This window comes from Aptenodytes forsteri, unplaced genomic scaffold, assembly GCF_000699145.1.
Source record: "Aptenodytes forsteri isolate BGI_AS27 unplaced genomic scaffold, ASM69914v1 Scaffold255, whole genome shotgun sequence".
In the NCBI taxonomy this organism is placed as follows: domain Eukaryota; kingdom Metazoa; phylum Chordata; class Aves; order Sphenisciformes; family Spheniscidae; genus Aptenodytes; species Aptenodytes forsteri.
The window spans coordinates 10,807,936-10,826,684 of NW_008794888.1; the positions used below are offsets into that span (position 1 = coordinate 10,807,936).

General features: G+C 39.7%; 1 protein-coding gene across 1 annotated transcript in view; it reads left to right on the top strand.

Annotated features, from left to right (window-relative positions):
- The window catches only part of KALRN (kalirin, RhoGEF kinase), a 338,232-nt gene that overhangs the window by 29,340 nt on the left and 290,143 nt on the right, over nt 1-18,749 (top strand). The window contains exons 3-4 of the mRNA XM_019470941.1: nt 10,497-10,689; nt 14,619-15,131. Coding sequence (XP_019326486.1) covers nt 10,537-10,689; nt 14,619-15,131 — 666 coding nt within the window. The 5' untranslated portion in view covers nt 10,497-10,536. The remainder of the gene's footprint in view (nt 1-10,496; nt 10,690-14,618; nt 15,132-18,749) is intronic.

Consider the following 18,749-nt stretch of genomic DNA (forward strand, 5'->3'; position numbering starts at 1 on the left):
CTATATAAAATCAGGACACGTGTAACAGAGAATATAGCCCAGCACGGATAAATCAGCACATGCTTAGATTATTAAGTGATCTCTCTTAAGCTTTTGTGATTAACCATGAAGTGGCCGTGACTATTTGCAATTTGTAATTCTCCTGCAATTATGTATCCTACCTGTGTCTGAAAATGTGGTAAATATAATACATTCATTGGAAGAATGCATTAGCCTGAATAAAGAAAAGTACAGTAACGCCCATTTTACAGATGAAAAAAAATGGAGGTAGAGTTGAGCTATAACACAGAAACAGAAGAAGGAGGCAAGCAACCCAATTAGGATCGCCTGACTCTCAGTCTCATCCCCTGGACTGCAGTGGTCCAGCCAGATGTAAAAAATGAATAAATTGCGAAGCTATAATTGCAAGGAAAATACTTAAATTTATTTGTGTTATCTCAGTGTCAGGGAGTTATACCTAGGAGGCTTTCCTTATACTGGGTGATGTGTCCAATGTGAGGCTAGAGGTTTGCAGAGCGACTGTGTAATGCTTTCTGTTGTTTCCCGCCAGTTGTTGTCCGGGGGGGTGACTATGGTGGGTTCAACTTGCTACAGAAACCCGCTGCATTAGGCCCATTTCTACACAGGATGTTATATTGCATTAGTTTAACTCCCAGGTAGGAAACCCATTAGTCCGGTGGAGTAGATGTGGCCTGTGACATATTTTTGATGTGTCTCTTCCAGGTCAAATGAGCCACTCAATATTAGGCCAAATATCCTTAGGTGCAGTGCTCCATGAATCTGCTCTGTGATTTTTATTACCATGGGCTGGCTGATATCTACAATAAATTGTAAGACTTTTCTGACTAGCAGGTTCCTATCATTCCTATCCTGGCATATGTTTATTTGTCAATATAATTTTCAGGTCTGGCAGCAGGAAAAGCACCACCTGGGGTATACAGTTCCTGAGATGAATAGGATGATGCATGTTCACGTGTGGCACTTGTAGATGGACTTGCCTGTGAAGTTTTATTGTGCTTTTGATAGAGAAGCAATGTAGCTAATAGGGGAAGGGGAGCAGGCAGTTGAAACCGGGCAGTTACTTTTCGGAGCATTTATCTGAACCCGCTTTAGTTGATGAAACAGTTGCTCTGGGTTTTTCCAATTAGTGGTGACTGATGGGAAGAGGTACTGATGGAGAACTGAAATTATTAGTGGTCGTGATGGAAATTCAGGATCATAAGGGAAGCAACCTGAAAACTGTGTTGGCATGACACCAATATGTGAGTTCCCATCAGGGTGGGAAAGTGCCTTAGCATGATGGACTGTAAAACTGAGGGGACGGCACACAGGCATCTAAGGAGCTCAATCTCCTACAAAGGTGAGAGCACCTGGGGCTGGAGAAATACCCCAAGTGCTCTTGGGAAGACAGGCAGAGTGTTAGCTCAGAGACTCAGTCAAGGTCTGCACGGTTATTGCCAGGTTTTGGTTCCATTAGTCGACTGTTGGATTCATCTTTGCTCTCCAGAAGGTTTTTGGATCCAGCTTTCTCACTCTGGGGGTCAACAGTATCTTTTGGGTCTCTGTTCCCTTTGAAATACTGAGTTATTGGCTTGTTTGTGCTCAGTCAGCGTCAGTGATTTTGATCTATCACACATTTATGTCTCCATTCAAATAATAAGGGATACCTTACATCAAGTACTTCATTGGCAAGGCTTAGTCACCCTTGCTAGACAGAGTGAGAGAGCCTGGCTTTGCTAGGAGACAGATTCAGAAAAAATCAGACTTGAGCTAGATGTTTTGATGCTGGATTGTGAATAGCACATCAGTATCCACTGTCTCTTGAGGACTGAGTAAAAAGGAATTTTTCTCCTCTCAGTGCCATCATGGTAGTTATTTGAAAGAATGAGTAAAGTCTGCTGTCTAAAGGAATACACAAAAATTGATTTTACAAGTGTATCTTATAACACAGGTTGATTCTATAGCTTCAGAGCAAGCCCTTCTGGATGTAATACCACAGGCAGTCTTCACCCAGCCTGGCATGGCAGGAAGTATGTATCTGATAAGTGAACTATTTTGGGTAAATCATTGTGCCTACAAAGACCTGCTTTGTTTGTATACGGGTGGAGCTCAAAAAAAAAATGAGTACCACTGATTTATTAGTCATGGTCAGTCCCCATTGTCCAACCTGGGGAAAATGGAGGCATCAGCTTTTACATTGTACACTTCTAAAGAGAACTCAAATTCTCACGCAGTGTCGTAGCAAAACAGACTCATTGCAGGGACCGCAGAGTGTTTCTGGGATGTAGCGCTCAACCTTTCCTCCTAACAGATGCACTTGAATCCAGTGTGTGCCCTTAAATAAAACGAGTGTGTGGACTCCGGCCAAAATCTTGTAAGCCTCAAAGAGTGGTTATATCACTTCTGCTTAGCAGATAAAAAGTGCAAAGCGACAATCATGCTGAACTCTGCACTGCTAATGGGCAGAAGTTAAGTTACTTATTTGTGGAAAAATCTGCTATTTTGAAGTGCAGATTTTTAAATGAGGAAAAATCAAAAAACTTTAGAAATTTCTTACCAAAAATACCTCTAAAATATTACGTCGATCAAAATATTTTGTTTTGATAAAATTCAAAATTTTTGTTCTTTTTTTTATGTTGTCTGATCAAAAAAAAAAGGAACAAAATGAAAAAAAGACATTTTATCCGAAAAGGCCTAAACAGACTATTTTGCTGTTATAAAAGCCTTTTTTCAGTTTTTAATTCAGTACACACTTTCATGAGAACCTGCACTCATCATGAAACATCTTGTTTTGAATTAGTGTGTAATTTCTCATCTTCTCTTCTTAACTCCTTATTTATTACGGCTCTTCTGTACATGGATGTACATTGCTCTCCTGTACTGCCAGGAGCAGCGTACGAGAACTGATGAGTGCTTACTGCAAGAAATGTCAATACTACTTAGAAAAAGTGATTTTAGCATCTTTGAAGAGTATTTTTTCCTATTCTCATCTATAAGCCCCGTTGAGCCCTGGATCAAGTGTGCTAGTCCCAGAGTGGTTATACCTGCTTACACCAGGACTGACTTTGGCATGGTGTCTGCCTCTGGACATATATTGGATTTCACCAGGTGCTGCTGTCTGTTGTCTAAACCTACATTAATCATTTTTTGCATGAGCTGAACATGTTTCCAGGCTTATTTATGCTATAAAAGGTCTTTCCACTATGGGTAACTCTGCCTGGAAATGTATGTATTTGCAATCTGGAGACTTTCCATTCTGGGGTGGCTGTGTTTGACTATGATGACTGGAATCCCTCGAGCTATTCACCATGCTCCATTCACTCACTTGTTAAGTCACTGATGCCTTGAACTGATAAATCAGGATCCCGGGCCTAAGAGCCCCAAGCAGTCATTGCCCAGATGAAGTATCCTTTTCCTTATGTGAAAATCTGGCAGTGTTGACTGTAGACTAAACTTTATAGCGACTGCATGTGAAATGGACTTCATGGTCTCCTTGCTTGAACTACAAAAAATGCCTAAAGTGCAAGCAAAAAGATATATTTATTTTTTAAATCTTACTAGTTTGGCTGTGCTAAGCACAACCATATATATTTATTTCTCACCTGGAATCCAGTGTATTTGAATCTCCAAACATATTCTCAATAGCCTCTGCTCATCCAAACCTTTTCAAGAATGGTGTGTTTATATTTCAACACAACTCTGATATTTATTTTTTCCAGCAAATGTCAATAACATATAATTTTCATTTAGTAAAGCGTTTTTGTTTTGTTTCTGCTAAATCATCTCAAATACAAGACTTTAAATGCTCAAGAGATAGTTGAATGGTACTTACTGTTCAAATATTTCTTTGTTGTAGTAACAGATCTTTAAATGTAGCCCTGCTTCAACAAAAACAAAGCCCTGATTAATTTCATATTTATCTCAGCAGCTGTTTCAAGGAAGACCTGCCAGATATTGATCCAAATATAGTAGATGTGCAACAACAAAAGAGGAAGAGGGTAAATGGGTTTATACGAAGGCATCATTTACCAGCCGAAACGTAATAGGAATGTGAAAAATTATAATATTCGTCCTCCAGATTTGGCTTTAACAGCTGCAATCATGCATTCTTGGACACAGCTGTGTTTTATATCTTTGCTATTTGAATGAAGACAGGAAGCTTCTCAAATAGTGTTTATTTGCTCAATTAAATAAGAGGACGAATGCCTACAGAGCTCTGGGTCCCAGTTCTGGTCCGGGGTGTAATGATGTAGATCAGGATTTTTACCTGGGTAGAAGACAGCACAACACAACCCTGCTGAATCCTGACAGAGATACCATCTGGGACCTGCACCTCTCACAACAACTCTCAGGAGCTCACAGGATCATGGTTACATATTGGGAAAAGGTTTTCTTACACCTAGCTGGTGTCTGAGTTTTTCCTAGCTTACATCATTTTACAACAGAATTGCTTTGACTTCAGAGCCATTTTTCTTAGAAGTAAAAATCGAATACCAAAATAAGTTACTTGCTTGACAATAGCAGGAGCACCCGTTCTGGCACCAGTTAGTTTCTGCCAAAGTATTTGGGTTTTTTCTGTCTTTCTGTTCCCTCCCGTTGACATGGGGCCAGATGCGGGGGTTGAATATGGACATTGTGCAGCCCACACATCTGCATTCTTGTGCCATTCGCAATCACACCTCATGTCTCCTAAGAGCAGTGGCTGGAAACCAGAGACAGGAGGTTTGTCTCTGACCGGACCTCACTGGCTCCAGGTCTTTTTACAACATGTCACTGAAATTTCTCTAGATAGCTGCTTTCTGTCCAGCTCCAGCCAGTGTGAAACTGGCTTCGATTTCTTTCTTTCTCTTTTTAAAAAAGAAAAGTGAGAATGAGTGATTCCTTTTCAGCGCTGAAAGAGAAGAAACAAATTTAGGTCACAGTAAGGAAGAAAGGAATAATTGGAAATGGAGGCTGGATGACTGTTCCTCCTGTAATTACAAAAAAGCATTGTGAAACCAAGTTAGAAAATGTAAGAAGGAAAATTTAGGATGAGGTCTGTCTACCTCTAGTCTTTTAGGTAGCTGAAGTTCCCTGGTGGGAGCTTTCTGTGAATTGTTATTCCAGAGTAATGGTGCTCTGAGGATATGCATCATTAACTTCCTCAGCTGGTCACCAGTATACCAGCACGTAAGGGAGGTGTGGGGATTAGCAGTCATAGGTGTCCTAGGCTCTTTGAGAAGACAAACTGCCTCATCACACCAAACAGCCACAGTTGCTAGGGGATGTGGGTGACAACTCAGACTGAGGGTGTGAAAGTTCAGGAACATACCTGGTAACCATGATAATAAGCAAGGTACATTTTGCTGAGAATTATTAAATGGAGTAAAATATTTTAATGAATAATGCTGATTCAGGAATGCTTGACAAACAGGTCTACTAGAAAGAACTTTATCTGGTCCTCTAAATATATTGGAAAACATATTACGAATATAGGTGACTGACTATTTCTATTGACAAGGTGATCTTCAGGCTCAACATGGTAATGTAGAACCAAAGTATGAAAGTCAGTAGGTGATGCTGATTATAAACCTCCCCATCTAGCTTTATTTTCAAGCTGAGTAAACAAACCACAGACAAGATGAATAAAAAATTGCAATTGATCAAAAATATTAACACATAAGTTACTGAAGTGATCTTTGGCACATTTTGATATGCAAACTAGGCAGCGGAGTTAGTTTGGTCCCAGTATGAAATGAGGCCTTTGGGATAACAGTCTGTGCTTGGAGGCTTTCACACACCCATCTTTCTCCGCTTCCTCTCCCTTTTCCACCCTCAGCTTGTGAATCACTTGGCTGACTACAGCCACATTTGTCAAAGGAATGGTGATCTCAAAAATAATTAAGTTCCTGCAGATTTTGTGCTTACAAATTGATGCTTGTAGAGCTACTTGTTATGCTGAGAGTGTCTCCTGACAAGGTTACGCTGACCCTCCTTAAAGGAGACCTTGCTCTCACTGTTAACAAATCATATTTTGAATGAGATGCTATACATGTCAGATCTGTGCTTTTAGTGGTCCAACAGGTGTGCTAAATGTGCTTCTTTGTCATTAACTCATGACTGCAAAATGGGAATGGAGATACTATGTTATTTCAGCTAATCAAGTGCTGAAGCTTCTGAATGCCAGAAGCTTTGGCCAAGCCATAAGGATGAAAAATACACATAATCAATGATAGGTATTTGAAAGATTAATCAGAAAGCATGAAGTCCTTAATTCATTTGGTACCCAGCAAGCCAGCTCTTGCCAAAGAAAATACAATTTAGAATGTGCCTGAATTAAAGAGGAAATTTGAGAAAATAACCTTATGAAAGTACCCTAGAAACCAAAATAGAGGCATTATTTTGACAAAATTATCACATCTGCTTCTGAGTTTCAATTTTATGCTTTTTTTTTTTTTTACAAAAATCCAGATCATAAGTATTGTTTTCACAAATATTCTAGGGTATTTTTATTAAACTTAGAAGCTTTGTCTTTGCTTAAAAGCAGTGTAGCAACTGAAATGACATATCAACTATCAAATATTTTGTGCTCACCGTTGCAAATCTAGTCCAGATGAGCACAGCCAAAAGGCTGATGGATTGTCCAAATACCTTGATCTGAGTGTTTTCTCCAGTTTCTGGTCAAATATCAATACCGGAAAAAATTAAGCACCACAATCAACATTAATTGCCATCCTAAAATGATTACTTGTGCGTAATAGATATGTGGATTGATGTAGCCTCTTGGGAGCCAGGGATAAGGCATGTTTTGCTCGGACAGTGTGGAGGAAGCTTGATTGCTACTGATGCTTTTCCCGATCAATTGCTAAACTGGGAAGGATTTGAGTTGTTGCTTTTAAACAATAAATTTAATAAGCATGGCTAGACTATTCAAAAGGAACCTAGGGTCATTTCCTCAATACATGTTGAGGTAACTGAAGAAAAATGACTGACTGTCAAAGATGACAAATCTTCATGGATTGCTCTGACTCGCCAGAGTTTGTGGGTGCTTCATTACGTCTACACAAGGCCAACTTTTTTAGGACCCTATCAATAGCTGTAAATATTTGGATAATGCAACTTAAATTTTGGCCTTTTTTTTTTAACTAAATTGCTTATGAGGTGTCCCCACATTTATGTAAACCTTTTGTACTTTCACATATGCATTCAGTTGTGTTTTTGCAGACTGGTATTAGACATTATTTTTAATTCTTTGGATTTGTAGTTATAGTTTCCTGAAGAGTAATTTTTTGGGATTCATTCTAGACAGCTGAAGACTGTAGTATGAATATAGGTACCTGGAGACCTCCACCAAGGCAGGCTCCTTAGACAAACACAGCATGGCAGGTGGTCCCGCATGGCAGATGGTCCCTCCCCTGAAGAGCTTACAATCTAAATAAATTTCTTATGTCCCTCTTCTTTATCTGAGGTATATATACCTGATTAGTATCCGCCTGCCTGCTTGTATAGTGTAAGTGCTCTCAAAGGCACCCCTCACCATAGCATGCTTCAATTTTCTTCCACTGAAAACATACTGTGAAGTCTCCAAAAACCTGAAAGTAGGGATTTAGGGTGTTGTGGAGCGTTTTTTCACACACACATGCTTAGGCATGGTATGCTGATGGGAATGGGCAGCAGTACTGTCTGCTCCCTCCACTGCTTCTCTGCACCTCCAGGGTCCGGAGAGGCTGTAAACCTTCAGTAAACACAGAATCGAGCCCATAGTTACATCTCTTAGTTCCCTATCTGGAATATCTGTCTTACTGCAGGCTGAATTTCCAGTCATGGTGGTATGTAATCATGGGTGTCAAGATGGTATCATACTGCCTATGCTCTAAAGCTGGGGCCAGGTTCTGATTTTGGGTCTGTTTGGGTCTAAGACTTTAGTTCAGGTTCATAAATGGAAGACTTCAGTCCCTCCGGACATTGCTGTTCTGTTTACTGAAACAGGTTTTTCTGTTGTTCATCAGTAAGTATTAAATTAAGTTATTGTTTTAGATCAGATTTGGTAAGTTGTCTGGTTGGCAGCAGCCATGGGGAGTTGGACTGAAATTAATACGTATGCCTTACTGTGGTTGCAATGGGGGGGAGTGGGTATTTATTTATTTATATCAGAAAAGACAGATTGCACTTACCTGTTACTGTGTCTGCTGTTGGGGCTCTCCATGTGCCCATATGGCTCCTGGATCTCTTTGTCCAGTGTTTGAAGATAAATCAATCCTTGGAAAAGTCAGTTCAATATAACAGGGATCGGTGACTTGGCAGAAGTTACTGAAGACCCTGTAAAGCTTTGCAAGAAAAAAAAACCCAAACACAACCGCTCTTCTATTCATCCCTTTCTGATTTGATTCTTTTGTCTCGGCTCTCATTCCAAAGGGCAAGAGGCGGTAGCGCCACCAACAAAGCTTCTTTTACAGCCTTTTTTGGCATTAGTTATGGAAGGATCAGATGTCTGACCTTTCAGCAATAGGTAAAAGGAGAATAAAAAGATCTCTATTCCTGACAGTGTTTGGAAGTGCCTGGTCTCCCTAGTTTTTTGTTGCACTGACTGTTGTATGCGGTGTGCTCTAGATGTGCCAATAATGTTAAGGCAGAGGACCAAGCTTGTTGGCTTTGACTGCTCCTTCCTGGCACTAAGTTGAGACTGTTCAAGTTAGCGAACTCTCTTAACGTGGCAAAATCCGCTTTGCCATGGGGTGGTCCATCTGTGCACAAATCTTTCTAGATACTGGTAAGGTCACCAAGGACTTTTATTTTTAAGTTATATATGTTAATCCAGTGCGCTTCCTCTGAAGGATATCCCTGTCCTTGTTCCAGCCCAGAAACCTAATTCTAAGCTTTATAGAGTTGTTTTCAGTGAGATATGTAGGAGCTAGACCTTATTAGCAGAAAGAGTGCTTTAAGAATTTAGAGAGGTAGAGCATAGTGAAAATCATCCTGTGTGTTTGTGCACTGAGAGTATTCGTGTGGAGGCTAAACAGAGTCTTACAATTTCTGCATTATAACCATACTTAATAATATCTGTCCTCAGCATATTTCAGATTCATTCCAGTGATATCAACACTTGCTATTTTAAATTATCTTACATATACCTTTATGTCCACAATATTGATCCTATGGATGTTGATGGCCAGTTTGCAGAAAGGTTTGCAGAAATTCATGTATTAAAGAGGATTTCTTGTTCTGTACCTCACTGTTGCATTCATTATACAAAATATATTCATGTTCTGCCATGTTTCTCTTCTTTCTCAACTGTTCTTTCTGTTTTCATCTTCCTTTCTTCTTTCCACACTTCCTTTCTTCCAACAGCTTCTCCTTCTGTGGAAAAGGCTGTGACCTCCATTCCACCTTGGGAAAAAAAAAAAATTAGATCAGTAGGCAGACCATTCTGGCATTTTTAGTGCATCACCAATTAATTTCACTCATTTACCATACCAATAATATTACTGGGGATGGGAAATTTCCCATTTTGTGCAAGTGCTTGAGGCCTAAAGCAGACACCATAGCTCTCAAGACTTCAACACCATGCATGGCAGATATATTAGCTAGTCAGTCAGAGGAGTACACACCTCTTAAATCTCATCAAATGCTGGATGCTGCAGATGGATGATGTCACTTTTGAGCCATACCTCTTTTTCTGAGGAGCAATACTACGTCCCTGGAAAAGCTATGCTGAAAGCTGCCCAGATTTGACTTGAATCAACATGTCCTTTTATTCTTTCTCTCTCTTCTCCTGAGGAAAAAGGGAAGATGTGTTTGCAAGCCAATGCTCTGGTGCTTTTGGGCCCTATGCATTGCCAATGACCAGGCCAGATGATAACTGTCTTGAACTTTTGAGAAGGGAGGAGCAGAGGCTGGCAGAAAAGTATGACTGCAGATTGAAAGAGATTCTGCAACATTTGGAAGATCAATCAGGAGGGAAAAGGGCCCCAATTTTAACAGTGCACATGCTGAGTCTCAAGGACCTTCCTTTCAGGGAATGATTGCCAGGCACTTTTCTGGAAATTACACCTTTTAAAAAGCCCTTAAAGGGGCCTCTGAAAATGAAGGCACCCAAATTTACAAGTGGCCAGCAATGTTAAGGCACAGGACCCTGCTTGTTGGCTTTGGCTGTGGATTGAATTCAGTATGTTAAAAGCAGAATCCGTTGTATGTATACATAAATAGCTTCTATACAGATATATTTGATTCTGTTTTCAATTGTGTGAAAGTATGTATGTTTTCAGTGAAAATTTGAATTACATTTATTTGGGAAATTAGAGATTAAACTGTAATATTTACACTTGAATTTCATGTAAATTATGGTAAAATTAATATAGCCTTTCATATAGCCTTTATGCTGTACTATCTTTTGCCTTTTATTTTGAAGTATATCATTCCTTGCTTTGCTCTGAAGCACTGAACACTAGCAACAAAACTTAAGTGTCAGTGTGACTGCCCACAGTATTAATTATCTTGATATGCTTTTATTCCTACAGCGAAGATGTTTGTAAACGAGGATTCACTGTTATTATTGATATGCGGGGATCCAAATGGGATTTGATCAAGCCTCTCCTAAAGACCCTTCAAGAAGCCTTTCCTGCAGAGATTCATGTTGCCCTGATTATAAAACCTGATAATTTCTGGCAGAAGCAGAAAACGAACTTCGGCAGTTCCAAGTTCATCTTTGAGGTGAGAGCCACATGAGAGATGTATGGTAAAGCATTATCTCTGATAAGAAATTTTCTTCAGGTAAAAAAAAAAAATTCCCAAGCCCTGTGATTGAGAGAAAAAAAAGACATCTGAGGACTGTTTGTGGGAGTGGGCTGATGCCCTGGCATCAGGTTGCCTTCTGAGCACACTGGTGGAATGGGATGCACGTTTCATCTCAGAGGTTCACATACATAGTTCACCTTGGTGAGGGTGTTTTTGTGGTATTTATTTTTGGTGGTGTTGCATTCAGTCTTTCCTTTGTTTCTCTTAGAAAAAAACCCTACCAAACCAGTCAATATACTAAAGACAAAGTTCTCTAGATGCTAATGTATGGGTTTGTTAGTTCACCTCTACCCAACTTCAGGTAGTGGCTTTTTTTCATAAAAGGCATTTATGCTAAATTTATCTATATATTGTCACTGCTTTAATTTAATTGAGATTTACAATTCAGGGGTAACATTAACAACCCATGTTAATGCTAAGGTGCCTCGGACAGGTTCTTTGAGAAGTAACCGATATACAGTAACTGCATAATTAAAGGGAATTTTACTAACTTTGTCATTGGTGAAGACAAACCAGCTGTGTTCTCTTAGTGCTCTTTAGTTTTCTGTGAATTTCAGCTTCTTACTCAAAGAGAAACAAAGCTCAGGTGCATAAAGTGCTCATACATCAATCATGAGTTAGTCATGTGTTGTTTTTTTAATTTGCTGAGAAACAATTCTATCGTTGGCTGTCTTACTTACCAATCCATTAATTTCAGAGAGACACTCAGAAGAGAATTTGGCTATAGTTCTTAATGTTGACTGCAATGGAAGACTATATTTAAGATCTATTGAAGTCAGTGTGATATAAATATGTCCTTATTTTCAATCTCTTCTTAAAAGCACTCTTGAATTGCAATGGGCAACTAGATTGGTGTTAAGCATTAACTAACTTTTACATTATTATCACAATTTAAGAATTTGTACATTTTTTTCCCCTCCATCTCACAAAAACCAGTCAACTCATAAATTTTACTTTGTTTAAATGGGTCTTTACCTTCCTTGGCTACCTATTATCATTTTGATGGCTACTCAGCCATCAAAATAGCTTCCACTTGCTGTCCCCTATGCACCTTTGAAAGCAAGGCTGCCTTCAGTATGGGTTTATGTAACCTCCAGAGATTCCTCACACTTACTGAAATCACCGCTCCTGGCAGAAGTGGCTGCCATTGCAGTGCAATGAGATTGGCAATGCTGCCTGTGGGGAATGAGTGGGATCAGGGCAGCGGGAAGGAGAAAGGAGATGTGTGGGTACAGAAGAACATGGAGCAGAAGGGAGCCTGTGCAGACACTAGTAACAGAATAGCTTTTGGGGATGGGGAGCTTCTGTTTAAAATATATATGGGCACTAAGTGGCAGTCCTGTCTTCAGTATGGGTTTATGTAACCTCCAGAGATTCCTCACACTTACTGAAATCACCGCTCCTGGCAGAAGTGGCTGCCATTGCAGTGCAATGAGATTGGCAATGCTGCCTGTGGGGAATGAGTGGGATCAGGGCAGCGGGAAGGAGAAAGGAGATGTGTGGGTACAGAAGAACATGGAGCAGAAGGGAGCCTGTGCAGACACTAGTAACAGAATAGCTTTTGGGGATGGGGAGCTTCTGTTTAAAATATATATGGGCACTAAGTGGCAGTCCTGTAAGTAACCCAAGAAAAGACAGCTTATGCATGTGTATCCAACACTGAATTTCAATCCTCCAGTGCTTTAGTAAACAAAAGCAATGTCTTCCTAAAGCTTCAAAACCTACAAGTAAAGTAACAGAGTTCAAATATATATTTTTAGAACATTTGTTTTTTTTTAAATGAATTAATATTTTCTGGAGGCTTGACATTTTTTATTGTGTGGAGTTGGTGTGATGATAGTGAAGAGTAAACTGTGGTCAAACTATTCTTCATAGTTACAGCTCTGAGTCTGTATTGTGTTAAAAGCTCTGGACTCATTTGCTCTGCATGCATTAAGGGTATTTTCATTTTGTGTGTGTGCCTTTGAGCCTTAGTCTGTCTGCTGGGCTGTTCACATGGGTGTCTAATGGTTCACAAATTTTTGGACTGGAGGAAGAGAGTCAGTGCTTCTGCTGTCTATTGAACCACCTGCAGACACTCAGAACTGATGAGTCCTTCAAGCTGTGGTCCACTGTACAGTAGACCCCCTGCAGTATACACACCACAATCCAGGAACTTCTGTTTTAAAGGATTCTTGTGGATGCTGCTGCTTATCGGTAGGCTCAGGCTCTGGGGCAGCTCATGCTCTCTCATAAGAAGAACTGTGAATATCTAATAAGCATCACAGGTCAATATGACTCACATTTATTTGATTTATGTGGGGCAGCACACAGGTACCCTCTCTGCACTGAACCATCACGGTGATTTCCCACAGCTGTGATGAAACATGAGGTCCTTGGCAGGAACAGACTGCAGTGGAAGGCAATGGAAGTCTCTGTTGAATTACCCCATCTACAAACTCGGCAGTAACCAGTGTCAGTTTTAAGGCCAGATTCTGCTTTTGAGCTTAACAGAAGTATTATGCATGTGTCAGGGCAGTATATGACCCTTAGTGGAGGCTAAGGGTCCAGATTTTGTGTTGTGAGACTCTGGCAGAATGATTCTGTGTCACAGTCCAGAGAGTGAAGCATGCCCGCAGATTATCACACTGTCCTCCCCCTTCCCCAAAGCAAGGAACATTGCAAGAAAGTTTTAAAATAATCTTTCTGCTGAGCATAAGTTCAATACAATCCCAATTTTAATACATTGCAGAATGCCTGTTATTTTTAGATGGATACAAATTGGAAGAAAAGCCTATTATTAACTTTAAACCAGTGGACAGCCTGCTATTTTGGACATAATTTGGGATAACAGACAGGACTTGAGGTATTTTTTTTTGTAGATGACTTTTACAAGATTGCTGTGATTATTGGGTGCCTCCACTGCTGAAGAGCATGAACTCTGACATCCTTTAGAGGCCTGCTCTTTAGGGGATAGATGTGCAGTCACTGATGAACATCACAAGCCTTTAAGGGCTGCCAACTTGGGTGTTAACATGACAGCACTGAAAATCGCTAGTAACATATGAAACCCTATGCTCGTATTTCAGAAAAAAATAATTTGTCTAAAATAAATGGGAACAGCCATCAGTTGTTGCATCCTTAAACTGTAATCTGCTTTCCAGGCACCCACTGCATTTCTCTATCACTGATTACTGAGTCTGAATGAATTAAAACCATCTCTCATTGATTGTGTATGATTCATGAGCAGTACTTTCTATTAGCAATAAATTCTAATTGTTAATACTCCAATGACATTTCACTTTTACGTTGATTTTGGCTTAATTACATTAGAAATTACTAATATGAAAGAGATCTGCCTGTGGCAAAAGCCAACTGGAATAATCTGGAAGAAAAAACCAGTATATTCTGTGTTTTGGCAGGTCACAATCCCTGCTTCAGTTCATATGCCTAAAAATTTCGCTGCTGTACAGCCACTAGGCTGAGTGTAACACAAGTAGTAGAACAATCATGTCCAGATATCCAACAGCTGCAGTAAGAAGTCTTCAGTGTCCAACTGGGTTAAAGTAATCTATGGCAGAAGCATTCTCATTATATGTTTTTGATAGTCAGGCCAGCTGAAAAAGGTAGATGTTATTCCAGTAAATATCATGTCTTTTAATAAATAAATAAATCAGTGCCATTAATAGAAAAGTTTTCAGTCCAACTAATCCATCAAAATTAAACATAGTCCTCAGCATCTTTTACAATGTTCCTTCAATTATGTATTGATGATGAAAATAATCCTTTCATGGTATTTATGGATTGCACTGTTATTTCTGGTTAGACAGTCACTGATTCAAATGCTGTTATTTTCCCTTCCTTAGACAAGTATGGTATCTGTTGAAGGCCTGGCAAAACTTGTAGATCCTTCTCAACTGACGGATGAGTTTGAAGGATCCTTGGATTACAACCACGATGAATGGATAGAGTTGCGCGTCTCCTTGGAAGAGTTTTTCAACAGTGCCATCCATTTATTATCAAGGCTAGAGGATCTCCAGGAAATGTTGGCTAGGAAGGAGTTTCCAGTTGATGTTGAGGGCTCAAGAAGGCTGATTGATGAGCACACGCAGCTTAAGAAAAAAGTGATTAAAGCTCCTGTGGAAGAACTGGATCGTGAGGGTCAGAGGTTATTACAATGCATAAGATGCAGTGATGGTTTTTCTGGTAGGAACTGCATTCCTGGAAGTGCAGATTTTCAAAGTCTTGTGCCAAAGATCACCAGCCTTTTAGACAAGCTGCATTCTACCCGGCAACACTTGCATCAGATGTGGCATGTCCGCAAGTTGAAACTGGACCAGTGCTTTCAACTCCGGCTTTTTGAGCAAGATGCTGAGAAGGTAGGGAATAATCTGTTCCTTTCATGCTTTAACCAAGACTTTTTTGCAAGGACACTGTGACAGTTTTTCTATAATTAGCAACATGAGGTATTCCTCACAGGTGTAAATCTCATGTTGCCAGCAGATGTACTTGATGTGACTCGTAAACCAAATTCACTGAACTAATTGTTGGATGTAGCAGGCATAATGATATCCAAGAATGACTTGTCTGTGTCACTTTTGATGAAAGTTAATCTGCTTTTTTGTGTCACAATGGGTGTATTTGGTAGACATTAGCACGAGAATCAGGCTTTTTTTTCAAGTTTCTTTTACTAAGCTTATGAATATATCTATCTACGTGTCACAGCACCTAAAGAAGAATGATTTTAGGGTTTGATTCACTATGATTATTGTTTGCACTTCTTGCGAGTCTTTGGGAAATTTGTAGTTTAAATCCTCCTAATTGTTACCTCAAACAACATTTTCGGTTTCCCTTTCCTAGGAAATCGCAACAGGATTTGCAACTGGTAAAATCTCTAGTGATGGCTTTGTACCAAGGACATGGCCACTTAGTTCCCACAGCATGAGATCTGACACTGTGTTTAGGTTAAATATATAAACAGACCAAGAGAAAGTATTCTGAAATGACAGCAGCATGCAAAACTCAGTGTGACTGTTTTGCATTAAAAAGCACATAAGGATGGCATTTGAATTCATACCGGACACTGAGTCAGCGGCCAAGATTCCTGTTCACCAGCACAAGACCTTGTTTGAGAAATATTTAACATTAAATTATTTCATAGAGATTGCATTACAACTTCATATTTCTTAGGCATTTGTAACATAGCGTATCAGCCTGAAAAGCACATAGGGTGTCTTGAAACGAAATACAGTGTACAAAAGTATGTAGAGCAGCAGAAGCACAGGTAAGTAACATGGCTTTAGGAAGCTGTAATTTCACAGATGTGCAGTACCGGTGTGGAGTTACACCCCCATTCCCTGCCTCTTCAGAAGATACTTATTCAGGAACCTGTAGTAGATAGGGAAGTCCCCTGCAAGCAAAGCATAGCAGCTTGTCATGTTTGTTGAAAAGACTGGCTAAAAAACAACCAGAGTTCCCTAACCAGGTCTCATACACAACACCACCTACAAATTTCAGTAATACACAATAAAGCAGGCTTCTTACTACTTCTGGTATTTGTCTGCTGTTTGCCTCTGGAAGCATATGCAGGTACTGATTTCGGTGAATTTATTTTAGAAAACTGTGTTGTGCTAGAGCCTTGGCAGTCTCACTTTCTTAACGCAGAAGTGCTTGACATCACTTTAGGTGGTTTCGTGAGAAATCTTTGCTGCACATTTAAAATTCTAGGCCACAGAATTAGGGTATTCTCAGTGGAAGGTACTGAGCTCTTGGACTCATGTTTATCTAGTCTGTGTATCCATCAAAAGCACCAATCTCTGAATCTTCTCCACTTAATGTATGATCCAGTTGTTTCACCGATGTGTCTGCCTGGACCCAGGAGGAATAGCAAAAGAAATGCAGACCTCATCTGCAGGGGGATCTCACTGAAGATGATTTTTTTTAATCAGCTGCAAATTAATATTATTTTTAAAACATCAGGGAGAAGCACATTGCTGAAAGAAATATAATCTTCAGTAGTGCAGAGCAAGACACAAGACATTGGTTTTCAATGCATGTACTAAATCTCTCTAAGGGATGCTAGGACTGAAAAGGCTCCATCATTGTATAATCAATCCTCCTATTGGGAAAACCTTGAATTCAGATGAGTCCCTCTAAAATGAGAGTCACTGCAGCATCACTCAAGAATGCACAAGAGCAGAGTTTTTCTTCCAAATGCTACAATTTCTTCTTCTCCCTTTTCCTTGTGTGTCACATGCTGTAAGGACATCACTCACTGCTGTCTTTCCCAGCAATGGCTGTATTTCAGTCAGTGCTTCAGTTTGGATTTTCAGTTTCTTTGGGATAATTCAGATGACCCCTGCTTACTAACATAAATTTTTATTTTTATTTATGACTATTATTTGCTAATATTATTAGCAAATTATTATTTAGCAAATTATTGTTATTAATGTTACAAGCTGAAAGGCTCTCAGATCAAGTCAGTGCCTGAGAAGTTCCTGTTGCCAAGCACCGTTCTGTAGTGTTGAAGGAAGTCTCCAACATATTTTTCCTTTCTATCTCCTGAACAGGCATAAAAGGATGCTGTGATACAAGTCTGAGCATTGTGACAGCTAGGTTCTTTGCGTGTGTTATTCTGAGGTTGTTAAGTGTAAGGTTTAGGTAAGTCAGCAGATAAATGAAACTTTTGAGGTGAAGGAAGAAGCAGTGAGAACATGATTCCTGCCTTTTTAACACTGGCTGTCTCGAGCAATTCCTGACTGACAAAACTGGCATTTTGATCTTCTCAGTATCTCTTATTCATCTACCTCACATTAACTAAACACACAGTCTTGCTTTGGCTTCTCTGAGTAGCCCTGCTTGCCTTTCCTTTACTACATTTTCCCAAAGAACAGAAAATATTTTGTTGTTTTATACTCTCAAATCAGTGTTTTTAATCTTTTCAGTTTGTGAGTTCCTAAAATTCTTCCAGGGAAGGTTGCAGACCCTTTTACTTCACATTTCACATATGCAGACTGATGTAAAGTATTGATGTGTTTATTCTCCTTAGCTGCCTTTTGCAGATCTCTTTGAAGTAGTCTGACCATCTCAAACTGCAAAGTACTTGTCTCATGTAATGTTCAGAGCTAAATCCAGTCTAAGCGCTGTCTCCACTGTATAAATAGCCACCACAGTGTGTCTGTGTATCGAATTTTAAAGTTTCCTGGTACCTCCATTTGCTCAGTTGCACTCTACCCTCTACAGTTAGGTATGGTAGCAGAGCCAGGATGGTCTTTATCTCCTGGGGAGAGGCACAGCTCTTTCTGTATAACCTGGATATGTCATTTAGTGCTAGTCAAATGACAAATCTAATACCCTGTGACAGCTCAAACTCCAACATAAAATTCTGAATATAAATAAGGTTTTAGGGCCTTTTAAAATATCTCTGTGTACTCATTGGGTGATATTTTAGGAAACCTGTTCTAATAAGGAGAAAATGGACAAGGACTTTCCGTTTTCTGGACACCTCTGATTTTAAAAATTTCAGGTGTCCTGATAACCTGAAGAGTTCTTAAAGATGGGATAGAAAAAAAAAGGGGACACAAGAAGGAAAAACACACAGTATTTTAAGGTAGGTTAATTTTTGAACCCCTTGGTATTAAAATACCCCAGATGTTCAAAGCAAATAAATTCACTTTTTTCCCTCCTATAGATCCCCTCTATTGGAACATTTATAAATGACCGTCACTGCCTGGACACACAAATTATTCAAATTAAAGATATTACAACTTATAGAAGGTCTGTATAGTTGTGTGCTGAGCAACTCATATTATTGGCAAAATAAAAGGAGGGGGTGGCAGTCACACCCTGGGCTTCTCCCACTCAAATCAGTGGGAGAGAGCAGAGCTGCCTGTGGAGAAACTTTGTCGCCAAGTCAGGCCTTTAGGGTTTTATTTTCCTGTGCTGGGGCCAAGGGAGAGGAGAAGTTGGGCTATCACAGGCACAAGCGTGCAGTGAGG